The sequence below is a fragment of the Panthera pardus genome, unplaced genomic scaffold, assembly GCF_024362965.1.
Source record: "Panthera pardus isolate Hobbes unplaced genomic scaffold, ASM2436296v1 HiC_scaffold_16, whole genome shotgun sequence".
Taxonomy (NCBI): domain Eukaryota; kingdom Metazoa; phylum Chordata; class Mammalia; order Carnivora; family Felidae; genus Panthera; species Panthera pardus.
The window spans coordinates 68,176,117-68,190,483 of record NW_026526721.1 but is presented as its reverse complement, the minus strand read 5'-3'; the positions used below and the strand labels follow the sequence as shown (position 1 = coordinate 68,190,483).

At 38.8% G+C, this 14,367-nt stretch overlaps 1 protein-coding gene across 1 annotated transcript in view; it reads right to left on the bottom strand.

The window, feature by feature from the left end:
* The window catches only part of SEC22A (SEC22 homolog A, vesicle trafficking protein), a 75,995-nt gene extending 74,128 nt beyond the window's left edge, over positions 1-1,867 (bottom strand). The window contains 1 exon segment of the mRNA XM_019448595.1: positions 1,786-1,867. Within this exon segment, the coding sequence (XP_019304140.1) occupies positions 1,786-1,832 (47 nt within the window). The 5' untranslated portion in view covers positions 1,833-1,867.
* Positions 1,868-14,367: the final 12,500 nt, after the last annotated feature.

Here is a 14,367-nt window from a genome sequence, read left to right as displayed (position 1 = left end):
AGCAGAACTGGTGCTTAAACTTAAATATCTTGTATCTCTGTATCACTGTGCTACATCAGTCTCCTTAAACCAGCAAGGAGCAAGAAGCCAGTGATACAGAAGCTTTCTAGCTACTCTTTGAAATAATAAAAGACCACCTTACATTTTCTGTAAGAGGCAGTATAACAGTTAACAGGATGGAGTCTGGAACAAGTGCCTGGGTTCAAAAACTGGCTCCACCATGTGCTAACTGTAAACTTGGGCAAGCTTTGCCTTTCTGTATTCAATTTGCTCACCTATACATTGTGGTCACTAATAGCACATATCTCCTAGGATTATTTTAAAGACACTAATAGTATCTACCTTACAGAGCTACATAAAGAACCTGAAACATCACCTTGAAGACTGAAAGTGCAATATTGCTTCTTATTATTAATTTACTGACTGCCCTCTAATTATCAGGCACTTTATATACTACCTGATTTAAGCCTTCCAATAACCTATGAGATAGGTACTATCAGTTCCATTTTGCCTTTGAGGATATTCAAGCTCAGAAAAGTTAAGAAATTTATTCAATTCTTAAATTCGCAAGTGACAGATTTAGATCCAGGCCTAACTCTAACCACCCTATGAGATACTGCCTCACAACGTTTTCAAGTTTCTTACTCAGGTATTTGGAAAGTCACAGGCACCCCTTTGAAAAGACCTAGGCTTCTTTTAAACATTGATATAAAACATAGATTTTTAAAAAATCAATTCATACACACACACACACACACACACACACACAAAGGTACTAAATTGGTTTTCATGGTTCTCAACATAAGAAATGTCCAGATATCCCATTAATTTAGGGCATGATCACACATATCAAATACTGAAATACAACCTTCAATAATGGAAAGTGTTGGTACTGTTTCAAGTACTACTTCCTTATAATCTCAGCACGTGAGCAAATTCAGAATGTAGAAAAGTGATTGTTCCACCTGTGAGATGGGATTACAACATCTCGCGTCTGGTGGCTGACACTTTAGCCCTGGACTTTGCCTTGGCTGTACAGGCATAGGAGGGACTGGTTCTCAAGCTCTCCAACTGCCCCCAAGAGGGTGATCCAGGAAACTGAGGAGAAAAGTCCAAAGTTGTTTTCGCTGGCAGAGAGATTCAAGCCAGCTGGGGCTCGGCCTCCTATTTTGGAGCCCTCTTACATCTGTGGAGCCAACTGCTCAGGTCTCCTATAAGCCACATTGCACCCAAAGTGCCACTAACGGGCCTTAAGAGGCTTCTTTGGCCAACGAGGTCAAATCTCTGGGCTCAATGCTCATTAAAACCCCACTGAACGCGAAGTAAGCCACTAGTTCAAATCCCACCCTGTTTTTAAAAAATAGGAAATGCCACATCAAGCTCTCTGGTCCACCTAAGTAGCCTAGGTAGATGGCCGTGTTTCTAGCAACTGGACGCCAGGGAATGCCCCCCACTGCTGGCAGCCCACAGCGACTGTCCCTCACCCGGGGTCCCCTGCCTGAGCAGTCCCATACCCAAGACAGGTCAGCCAAGGGGCAACTGCCACTCGCGCGACCCCACAGCCCCGTGAAGCTGAAGGGGAAGAAGTCCCCCCCTCCAATGCTCCGCAGCTCCAACCACCCGGCTCCCGCCCCCCAAGGCACGCGCTGGGTTCCTGCTCGGGAGGTCTGTAGTCGCGAGGGCGAGGGTCACAGCCGTGGCGGGAGGGAGGGAGAGCGAAGGGACCCAATCTTGAGCGACCCTAAGAGGGTTGAGGAACGAGAACTGGGAGGGGCCAGGTCGTACCTGTCGAGCCGAGACCCGCCGCTCCAAGTGACGCGCCCGCAGTGCATTATGGGGCCAGGGAGTGGCCTTTCCTCGGGGCAGCCCCACGTCCAACGTGGCTGGCGCCTGGCGGGATCAAGCCCCGCCCCCTCCCTTCGGCCCGCCCAGGCCAATCAGGGTCTGTGGGAAGACACATTGGCCCGCCCCCTCCCCAGGTCCGAGCTTGTCCCGCCCCGTTCCAGGAAAGATTGGCAGCTTTTCACGCACCTGCGCCAAGACGTTGCAAAGTCCTCTGGTGACAGCTAATGTTGTCCTTCACAAATGAAGCTAATCTCTCCTGCTGGTCGCCGGTATCTGGAGTCAGTTCGTCTCTCACGCGGCCACACAGCAAACATTATCCAAGGAGCGGGGGGAAAAGCCCCCTCTGAGTGAGCAAGAAAAGGACTTGTCCCATCTATCACCACACAAGCAGGCACCTAACTTTGGCAAAGAAATGCCAGATGCAGACCCTACGGCCCCTTTCACCCTTTGCCTGGACATGCATTATTAAATAAACACTTGATGACTGTGTATCACGTGCCAAGCCCGGTGTTGGGCATTGGGTTACAGGAAAGAACATAACACTGAATGGAATCTAAAGTGTAACAGGAGCAAGAGATGTTAAAGCATAAATCATTACATAATTATAAATTGTGATCAGTACTATGAAGAAAAACTGGTGGGTGTGATGATGAATTAATTTTGGACTATCAGGGAAGATATTTTTAAAGAAATGTCTTTTAAGTTCCAGGTATATGAAACAACCTTAAAGGATGTTTCAGGCCAAAAGAACATTAAGTGTTAGGTGGTTGGGGCATGAAAGAAATTGGTTTGTTCTAGAAATGAAAGGAAGTCAATGTGGTTGAAACGAAGGGAGCAAGCTTGGGCTGAGATGAGACAGAGGCCAGACCATGCAAGCTCTTATTGGCCACATAATAGATTTTAGACTGTATTTTGGAATGTATCCTAAGGTTAATGGGCAGCTAATATAAAATGTTAAGTAGAATCTGATTTACATATTTAAAAGCTCACTCAGGCTATTTGTGGGGAATAGTTTGGAGGAGGTCAGGAGGTGTTGCTGAAAGGCCAGTTTAGGGGCAGTTACATTAGTCAAGGCTAGAGATGATGGTGGCTTAACCTAGGGTAATGGCAGTAGAGACAGTGAGAGTTAGATAATTTCAGGACATGTATAAATGAGAGGTGGAATCTAAGGACTTGATAATGGATTGATTTTCTGGGAAGAGTAAAAAAAGAGGAGCATTAAGAATGACTCCCTAAGTAACTAGATGGATTAAGAAGGCTTTTACTGATTCAGGGAACATAGAGGAGCAAATGGTTTTGGATACAAGTTTGAGATGCTTATAAATGAGGTGTCAAACAGATTTGGATGTTTAAGTCTGGAGGTCAGAAGAAATGGCTAGACTAATTATATAAGTTTGGTGGTTGTTGGAATGGGTTAACCCAGTAATTCCACTTATAAGTATATGTGCAATAGAAATGTATTCATATGTTAACCAAAAGACATATATAAGAATGTTAACAGGATGAGCAAATTTTAGAATATTCATATAGTGGAATAGCACACAGGAAAGAGAATGAACATTTTACAACTACACACAAAACATGGATGAATTTCACAGTCATAAAATTGAACAAAAGAAGCCAGACACAAAAGTTGTTTTTTATATTATTCTACTTGTATAATAGTCAGAAACAGACAAAAATAATATATGGTAATAGAAGTTGGGATATTGGTTACCTTTAAGTATTATTAAATTTAAAAAGGGCCACTAAGGGGGCTCCTGGAGTTCTAATACTGTTGTTCTTGATCTGGGTGTTAATTACACCAGTAAGTCCAATTAATGAAAATTCATCAAGCTATACACTTAAGATTTATGCAATTTTTCAGTATGTATTATATATATGTATTTTTTTTGAGAGAGAGAGAGTGTGTGTGTGTAAGCAGGGGAGGGGCAAAGACAGGGGGAGAGAGAGAATCCCCCAAGCAGGCTCCATGCTATCAGCACTGAGCCCAACCTGGGGCTCAAACTCAAGAACCATGAGATCGTGACCTGAGCTGAAATCAAGAGTCAGATGCTTAACTGACTGAGACACCCAGGCACCCCTTAGTATATATATTTTTTATTCACTAAAAATTTTACATTTTTAAAATGTTATGGGTGGGGCATCTGGCGGGCTCAGTCAGAAGAGCATGCAACACTTGATCTCAGGGTTGTGAGCTTTGGGTGCCATGTTGGGTGTAGAGATAACTTAAAAAAGTGGAATCTTAAAAAAATAAATAAAACTGATATGGGTGATCTAGCCATCAATAAGTTACTGGTACCAGATAACCTTCCTATCACAAACAATAGAAAACTGGACCAAATCTATGAAACAAGTGTTTTCAGACACTGGACAATAGGTACAGTAAGACTGTGATACTGGAAAGAAGGAAAACAAATAAGATGAGGCCAAAGGTTTCCCTAGATCTATTTCTGGAGGTATTTACCTAAGCACGGGATAGAAGAAAGCCAAACGGAATACAGTTCTCTTGCAAAATGAGGAGAGAGAAATTGGAATTAGGAGAGATTCAGGCAACTTAAATCTGCAGGGCAGAATATCAGAGAAACAGCTCCAGAAATACGCATAAGGGTCTGCATGAACCTTTAGTGTAGGTTTAAGGATAGACTTCATGAGGCTAGTTAAATAACAATTACTGGGGGAACTATAAGCTGAACAACTACTAGAACTTAAGTAAAGTTTAGAAACATTCAAGTTCTGACCAATTGGAATGAAGAAACCTTATTAAACACCTGGGGCATTTGCTAGGGATACCTCAGAAAGGCCACATTTTAGAGAGAAGGCTAAAAATAAACTAGCCCAAGATTAAATGCTATCCTATCCATTCAAAACAAAGCTGAAAAAGCTTATCTGCAAGTAATTAACTATTTGCTTGAATGAAACTTAACCTTTAAATAAAGACAAAATCCAGGCACCAAACCAGTAATACCTATAATGTCCATTATTCAATAAAAAATTACTGTATATGTGAAGAAGTAGGAAAATGTGAACAGGAGAAAAATCAGTCAATAGAAACAGACCCAGAAATGGTGAAGATGATGAAATTAGCAGATAGGAACTTTAAAGCAGGTGTTATAAGTGTGATCAAGAATTTGAAGAAAGACATAAATGTAGTTAAAACAATGGAAACTGTAAAAAAGAATCAGAACCTCTAGAGTAGTAAAATATAATATCCAAAATGAAAATTTCATTGGATGGGCTTAAAAGCAGCTTAGACACTGCAGAAGAAAAGATCTGTGAAGAAAGAAACTGTTCAAAAGAATGAACTATAACAAAGTGCAAGGACAAGTAAACTTGAAAATAAAATGGACAGAGCCTTAATAACCTGTAAAACAATACATATGTTAGTTATCTAGCATATGTGTAACTGGAGATGCAGAAAGACAGGAGAGGAAATTTTTTAAAATATGAAGAAATAATAAAAGTTTTCTAAGACTGATAAAAAATATAAACCCATAGGTCCAAGAAAGAAAAACAACCCCAAAAATGATAAACACAAAGAAATCCTTACCAAAGCACACTACACTCACACAGTTAAAAATCAATAATTAAAAGAAAATACTAGGGGCGCCTGGGTGGCTCAGTCTCAGTCAGTTAAGCATCCAACTTCAGCTCAGGTCATGATCTCAGGGTTCTGTGAATCCGAGCCCTGCATTGGGCTCTGTGCTGACAGCTCAGAGCCTGGAGCCTGCTTCTGATTCTGTATCTGCCTCTCTCTCTGCCTCTCCCCAGCTTGTGTTCTGTTTCTCTCTGTCTCTCAAAAATAAATAAATGTTTAAAAAAAATTTTTTAAAGAAAGAAAATACTAGAAAAGATCACAGAAAAAGCCACATTCTATATAAGGAACAGACAACAATTACTACTGACTTCACATCAGAAAGAATGTAAGCCAGAATATAATAGAATAAAATCTTTACAGTCCTAAAAGAAAACCTCTGTCAATCTAGAACTTTATATCCAGCAAAAATTATTTCAAAAAATAAAGGTGAAATAAAGCACTTTCAGACAAACAAAAGATGAGAGAATTTGTTACTAGCATACCTGAACTATAATAAACGCTAAAGAAAGTTCTTCAGATTAAACAAAAATGATTCCAGATGGAAATTTGAATTTACACAAAAGAAACAAAAACTGTCAGAAATGGTGAATATGGGAGTTAATATAAAGACTTTTCTCTTTTACAATTTTCTCTAAAATATAAATAATCATTTAAATCAAACACAGTAACCAGGGCACCTGGGTGGCTCAGTCAGTTAAGCGTCCAACTTCAGATCAGGTCATGATCTCACAGTTTGTGAGATTGAGCCCCACATGGGGCTCTCTGCTGTCAGTACAGAGCCTGTTTCAGATCCGCTGTCCCCCTCACTCGCTACCCCTCCCCTGCTCGTTCTCTCTAAATAAATAAGTAAATAAATAAATAAATAAATAAATAAATAAAAAACTTAAAAAAAAAAGAATTAGCCACTATCGGCTTACCTAAGCTCTTTAAAAAAAAACAAACAAACCAGTAACAATGTTTTGTGAGGTTTATATCACATGAAGAAGTAAAATACACATTAGCAATATAAAGAAAAGGAGACTGGATATAAGGATACTATGACTGGATATGGGATACTGGTATAAGGTTCTTACACCATACTTGAAATGGTATAATTTGAAGGTAGAATGTGATAAAGATATGTATTGTAAGACAAATGACTACAAGGAAAAAGAAGAGTTATTTAAAATTTAATCAGCCGACAGAGGAATTAAAATCAGGATGCTATAAAATACTCAATCGAAAAGAAAGCAAGAAAAGAGTTAAAATGGAACAAAGAACAGATAGATAAAAACCAAATAGCCTGGGCATCTGGGTGGCTCAGTTGGTTAACCATCTGACTTTGGTTCAGGTCACGATCCCACAGTTTATGAGTTTGAGCCAGCAGTGAACTCTCACTGTGCTGACAGCTCATAGCCTAAAACCTGCTTCAGATTATGTGTCTCCCTCTCTCTCTGCCCCTCCCCTGCTTGCTCTCTGTCTCTGTCTCTCAAAAAAATAAATAATAAAAAAATTAAAAAGAAAAACAAATAGCCTATATGACTGATTTACACATAACACATATTGAAAACTATATTAAATACAAATGGTCTAAAAGGTCTGCTTTAAAAGGCAAATTGTCTTATTGGATTTAAAAAATTAGTCAAGGCCCAACTATATGCTATCTACAAAAAAATTCAGTTTAAATGTAATGACATAGATCAGTTAAAAGTAAAAAAAATGAAGAAAGAGGGTTGCCTGGGTGGCTCAGTCAGTTAAGCATCCAACGTCAGCTCAGGTCATGATCTCACAGTTTGTGAGTTTGAGCCCCACGTCAGGGACAGCACAGAGCCCACTTTGGATCCTCTGCCCCCCCCCTCTCTACTCTCTCTTTCTCTCAAAAATAAATAAACATTTTTTTAAAAAAAGAAAAAAAAAACCCAATCACTAATTTAAAAAAAGGTGAAGTAGTTATATTAGTATCAAAGTGAACTTCAGAACAAGGAATATTATCAAGGTTAAAGAGGGATATTTTATAATGATAAGAGATTTATTTCATCAAAATAAGCACACATCCTAATAGAAATGCATCTAATAACAGAGCTTCAAATACACAAAGCAAAGATGGATAGAAGAACTGAAAGGAGAAGTAGGCAAGTCCACAATATAGGTGGAGATCTCGTCACTTTCCCTCAGTAAGTGAGAACAAGTAGACAGAAAGTCAATATGGTAATAGAAGACATGAATTAGCAACCAACTTGGCACAACTGATATTTATAAAACGGTTCACCAAACAACAGCAGAGTACACATTCTTTCCTAGCCAAGATAGACCATATGTTGGGCAATAAAAATAATTTTTTTAAATTTTTGAACATGTTTTTATTTATTTTTGAGAGAGAGAGAGCAAGCAGGGGAGGGACACAGAGAGAGAGGGAGACACAGAAACCAAAGCAAGCTCCAGGCTCCGAGCAGTCAGCACAAAGCCCAACACAGGGCTCGAACCCACAAACTGTGAGATCATGACCTGAGCCGAAGTCGGACACACAACCGACTAAGCCACCCAGGTGTCCTGGCAGTAAAAATAATTTTTAAAAAACATTAAGCAAAAGAAACCAGATACTAAAAAGTACATTCTGTATTTGTCCATTTACATGAAGTTCTAAACAAATACAACTAATCTGTAGTGAGAAGAAAATCATAAAATGGTTGCCTCTAGTGGCTGGGTTGACTACAAAGGGGCATGAGGGAATTTTCCGGAGTTGGTGATAATGTTCTCTCTCTTTTTTTTAAAGAAATTTGAACTTTTCTTTGTTTTATGTTTATTTTTGAGAGAGGGAGAGAGAGAGAGAGAGAGAGACAGAACATGAACAGGATAGGGGCAGAGAGAGAGGGAGACACAGAATCCAAAGCAGGCTCCAGGCTCTGATGTGTCAGCACAGAGCCCGATGCAGGGCTCAAACCCATGAACTGTGAGATCATGACCTGAGCTGAAGTCAGATGCTTAACTGACTGAGCCACCCAGGGGCACTCTATCTTGACAAGGGTTTGGGTTGCAGAGATGTATGCATTTTTCAGAACTCATTAAATGGTATGCTTGAGACTTTTGCATTTCATTGTATATAAATTTTATCTCAAAAGTAAAAAATAGCATAAAAATATTAAAGTCTATTTAGCAATTCCAAAACTACTTTCTGCATTTTCTAGGCCTCAGCAAATGGGTAAATACATTGAGGATAATGCAAGCCAGTTTCCTCACATCAGAGAAGGTAGTTAAAAATAAGGGAGTTATCTAAAAATAAGGAAGTTACTTAAAAATAAAGGAGTTACTTAAAAATAAAGGAACATAGTGCCATTTCCACTGAAAGGAACCAGAGATCTTGGTCGGGGCGGGGGCGGGGGGGGGGGGATTTCATCTCAGTCCTGAGGCACAGAAGGAATAATGTGAGCCTGTACCATCTTGTGTCAGAAAGCAAAGAAGTACCAAAGAATGTCAGGACATAGGAGCCAGCTTAAAGGAATTCCCACAGATTCAGTCTGGGACATGATAAACATCAATCTAAACAGTGATTGTAATATTTTATAATGCATTGACTGGAATAAAAGTAATGAGTTAAACAAATACTCCATAGTCCATACACATAAATTTAAATAATAAATAAACACATTTAAAAATAAGGAGGGAAAGCTTTTCCTGATAGTAGAATGCCAAGTAATAAACACCAAAGGAGTGATGGAGTTAGAAAATCATGAACAGATGCCAATGCCAACATTACTAGTCAAAAGTTGAATGAGGGACAGGATATTTATCCATTCTCCAAACATCTCCCCAAATTGCCTATTAAACAATGGAACAACCAGGAACTTTACAGTAAAGAAGTCTGGCAGACAATGATAATGACAATGCTAATTGCAATAAGCTAAAAGTCAATAAAAATCTAACCAAAGGTTCTGGGAGGATTACAAAGTGGTAACTGACTGAGCTTGAGAGAAGCAAAAAAAAAAAAAAAAAAAAAAAAAAAAGTTTGTTTAACAAAAAGGGGTGATGTTTGAGGAGACTTACAGGAAGAAGAAAAGTGTATCAGGCAAACTGTGGTGGGGCATGGAGAATTTAGATATTTAGATATACGCATGTGGAACAGCATTAACAATTCAGGGAACTGCAAGTGATCTCCTAGTGCTACAGTGTGGATGGGAAATGAAGCAAAAAGAAAGGCCAGACTTCAAAGAGCTGATATGTCAAACTACCAAGTTTGACTTTTTCCTGCAGGCAATGGGAAGGCACTGAAGGATTTTAGGCAGAATAATAGTAAATGCATGTATTCTTGAAAGAAAGAAAGAAAGAAAGAAAGAAAGAAAGAAAGAAAGAAAGAAAGAAAAATAAACCTTAGTGTTTTGAAAATAAACACATTCTAGAATGGTAAAAAAAATGTCTAACTATAAAATAGCTATAAGAAAATAAGGATTGATTTGGCTTTGAGATAAAGAAATGTTTCTATGCATAAAAGCAATGAAGAAACCACAAAGAAAAGGATTAGAAGATCACATCAAAGTATAAAGTGTCTGTACATGAAAACAAATAAATGAAAATTCAGGCAACAAAGTGAGTGAAATATATGCAACATATGACAAAGAATGCCAACATACCTCATCAAAATAAAAAGCTTCTGCACAGCGAAGGAAACAATCAGCAAAACTAAAAGGCAACCAACAGAATGGGAGAAGATATTTGCAAATGACATATCAGATAAAGGGTTAGTATCCAAAATCTATAAAGAACTTATCAAACTCAACATCCAAAACACAAATAATCCAGTGAAAAAATGGGCAACAGATATGAATAGACACTTCTCCAAAGACTATATCTAGATGGCTAACAGACACTTGAAAAGATGCTCAACATCACTCATCATCAGGGAAAAACACAAATCAAAACCACAATGAGATACCACCTCACACCTGTCAGAATGGCTAACATTAACAACTCAGGCAGCAACAGATGTTGGCGAGGATGCAGAGAAAGAGGATCTCTTTGGCACTGCTGGTGGGAATGCAAACTGGTGCAGCCACTCTGGAAAACAGTATGGAAGTTCCTCAGAAAATTAGAAATAGAACTACCCTACAACGCAGCAATTGCACTACTAGGTATTTATCCAAGAGATACAGGTATACTGTTTCAAAGGGGCACATGCACCCCCATGTTTATAGCAGCACTATCAACAGTAGCCAAAGTATGGAAAGAGCCCAAATGTCCATTGATGGATGAATGGATAAAGAAGATGTGGTATATATATACAATGGAGTATTACTCAGCAATCAAAAAGAGTGAAATCTTGCCATTTGCAGCTACATGGATAGAACTAGAGGGTATTTGCTAAGCAAAATTAGTCAGAGAAAGACAAATATCATATGACTTCACTCATGTGAGGACTTTAAGATACAAAACTTCAAGATGAACTTAAGGGAAAAGAATCAAAAATAATATAAAAACAGGGAAGGGGACAAAACATGAGAGACTCTTAAATATGGAGAACAAACAGGGTTTCTGGAGGGGTTGTGGGAGGGGGGATGGGCTAAATGGGTAAGGGGCACTAGGGAATCTACTCCTGAAATCTTGTTGCTCTATATGCTAACTAACTAGAATGTAAATGAAAAGAGAGAGAGAGAGAGACAGAGACAGAAAATTAGGAACATGCCCATTGCAAATGGGCAAGGGCACTAAAAAGATAATTCACAAAAGAATTATAAGTGGTTGACAAACATTTAAATGGTAATTAAACGGGGAAACATCCCACTTTTCTAGAAGGAGCTGTATTTCAGAGTAAATAAGTAGTCCCAGTTGATGAGAGAAAGCGCTGCTTAATAGAATAATAAAAATAAATATAACAGAAGGGATGACAGATTTATAAAATCATCACTTTCAACTCAAATGAAAACATTGATTAAGGCAGAAATTAGCCAGGTGGTAAAGTCAGGAGGTGAGTGGTGGATGGACAAAGGACATTCTTCTGATGCCAAAACACACCACATAGATTACTGTTCAGTTGCAAAGGGGAAAACCCACCCATCCAATGAAGTGGAAAGGTTGCTACCACTCTAATCCCAGGTCAATCTGAACATCCCCAATTGACTGTAAAATGTTATAGCTCAGCCACCTGATGTGATGCAGTAAGAAGTGCACATCACCTGTGATACATTCTTTCCAAAACAATGTTTAGCTTGAATCTATATGATAGATTCGTTACAGCTCGAATTCGTTACTAGCTCGTTACAGCTAGCTCCCCATTCACAAAAAAACACATAAAATTTTAATTTTTTAGACATAAAGTTAAAAAAAAAGTCATCATTTAACCTTTTTTTTTAACGTTTATTTATTTTTGAGACAGAGAGAGACAGAGCATGAACGGGGGAGGGTCAGAGAGAGGGAGACACAGAATCTGAAACAGGCTCCAGGCTCTGAGCTGTCAGCACAGAGCCCGACGCGGGGCTCGAACTCACGGACCGCGAGATCATGACCTGAGCCGAAGTCGGCCGCTTAACCGACTGAGCCACCCAGGCGCCCCTCATTTAACTTTTTTAAAAGAATCTTCCTCGTACTATTTTAATGGGTATCTTCCACACAAACTTTTTTTTAAAAAAATGAAATTGGGGGCGCCTGGGTGGCTCAGTTGGTTAAGTGACTGACTTTGGCTCAGGTCATGATCTCCCAGTTCGTGGGTTCAAGCCCTGCATTAGGCTCTGTGCTGACAGCTCAGAGCCTGGAAACTGCTTCGGATTCTGTGTCTCCCTCTCTCTATGCCCCTCCCCCACTTCTAATCTCTCTCTCTCTCTCTCTCTCTCTCTCTCTCTCAAAATTAAATAAACAGTAAAAAAAAAATTTTTTTTAATGAGATCATAGGGGCGCTTGGGTGGCTTACTTGGTTAGGCGACCAACTTCGGCTCAGGTCATGATCTCACAGTTTGTGAGCTCGAGCCCGCATCGGGCTCTGTGCTGACAGCTCAGAACCTAGAGCCTGCTTCAGATTCTGTGTCTCCCCCTTTCTCTTCCCCTCCCCTGTTCAAGCTCTGTGTCTCTCATAATAAATAAACGTTAAAATTTTTAAAAATGAGATCACATTCTACATCTTGTTCTACAACTTGATGATATTTCATGGACAATCCCTCTTCCTACCCCATCTGTCACTATCTGTGGATTTACTTCATTCTTTTTCACAGTGGCAGATGGTAATACGGATGTATGGTAAGTTATTGAATCACTTTCTATTAATGGATGTTCAGGTTCCCTTTTCATGCCATTACAAATATTGCTATCACAAACACCATCAAATGTACATCTATGTGATGTATTTAGGTAGGACAGATCCCTTGAAATAGAATTTCCTGGTTAAAGGGCATGCCAGATTGCTCTAAAAAATCCTATACTATCTTATACCATAACCAATAATGTGTGCAATTTTCCCACATCCTCAAACAAAGCTGGATTTGTATCATCAAGCTGTTTCATTTTTTCCAGTTTGAATAGTGGGGAGGGGGTGGAAGGTTACCTCATTGTTAAGCTCATAATTTTGATATTATTAATGAGGATGGCAATTGTTTTATATGTTTCTTGGAAAAATGTGTTTCATCTTTTATAAACTGCCATTCATCTGTCTCTTTGCCAAAACAATCTATGAATAACTATTAGTCTGATGAAATCCTGGATTTAAAGTAGCTTTTTTAGGGGTACCTGAGTGGCTCAGTTGGTTGAGCATCTGACTCTTGATTTTGACTCAGTTCGTGATCTCACAGTTTGTGGGTTTGAGCCCCATATCAGGCTCTGCACCGACAGTATGGAGCTTGCTTGGGATTGTCTCTCTCTCTCCCTACTTCTCTCCCCCTTCCCCATTCTCTCTCTCTCAAGATAAATAAACTTAAAAAAAAATAAAGCAGCTTCAAATATTACAACCTCCATTAACCAAGAATAAATGTTTCCTAGACCTTCGTTATTAATGTGTGTCTGTTTGGATCCAAAAGTCCAAAAATCTTTTTGATGTTCTCCCTTTAAAAAAATAGGCTCTCATGCCATACTTTCCAGATAGTTATATTATCATAATCTTCCAGGTGGAGAACCAGAGCACGACTGTGTTGTACTCATTTAGAGTCACAAAATGATTCAGTGGCAGACATGCATCTCAAATCCATCATTCCATCTTATTTTTCAATTATGCTCCCCACACTTTCCTTCTCCAATTCACTCCCCACCAGTCTCATTTACTGGAATAAAGAGCCAGTTAGTATTCATAGGTTTTATTCAACACATAAATATGTAAGTTCATGAAAGAAGGAAACGATCGCACATAAGCTATAAATTATTTCTTATTCCTGTTTACAAATAATGTTTTAATTACTGTATACTTCTTGGCTATAGGAAAAATGACTTAGAAATAATTTCCCCTCCAACCAAAATTCAGTAATATATATGTTTTAGTACAGTGGTGCTTGCACAGAGAAACCTCAATGTGACATTGCTGCTATAGTTTAAGGAGAAAAAAAAAAAAGGTAAGCTGCAAGGAAAGGACTTTAAACTTTTATTACAGGAGAGGGTTTTAGGTAGGGGAAGTTCTCCAAATCCAAAATACTGTTTCCCTAACAGCTATAAATACATCCGTCATTTCCTCACCGCCCCCATACAGCAGTGACCTTGTAGGATAGATGCAGTGAAGAGAAAAACCTATTTCAGAAATGAGGAGTTAACCATGTGGTATAACAATACCTCCTCTTTAACCATTTCCTGGGGACTATGAACTGTCACTATTAACACGGATAAAAATGATTTAAAATAACAATTACCATTTGTTTATTATATGCTAATTACTTTGCACTCATTTTGTTTTTCTAGCAACTCTGTGCCTTAACTATTATAATTAAATTATTAATTTTATAGGACTAACTAAGCCTCAGAAAATTTGGCCATGTTCCCACAGTTAG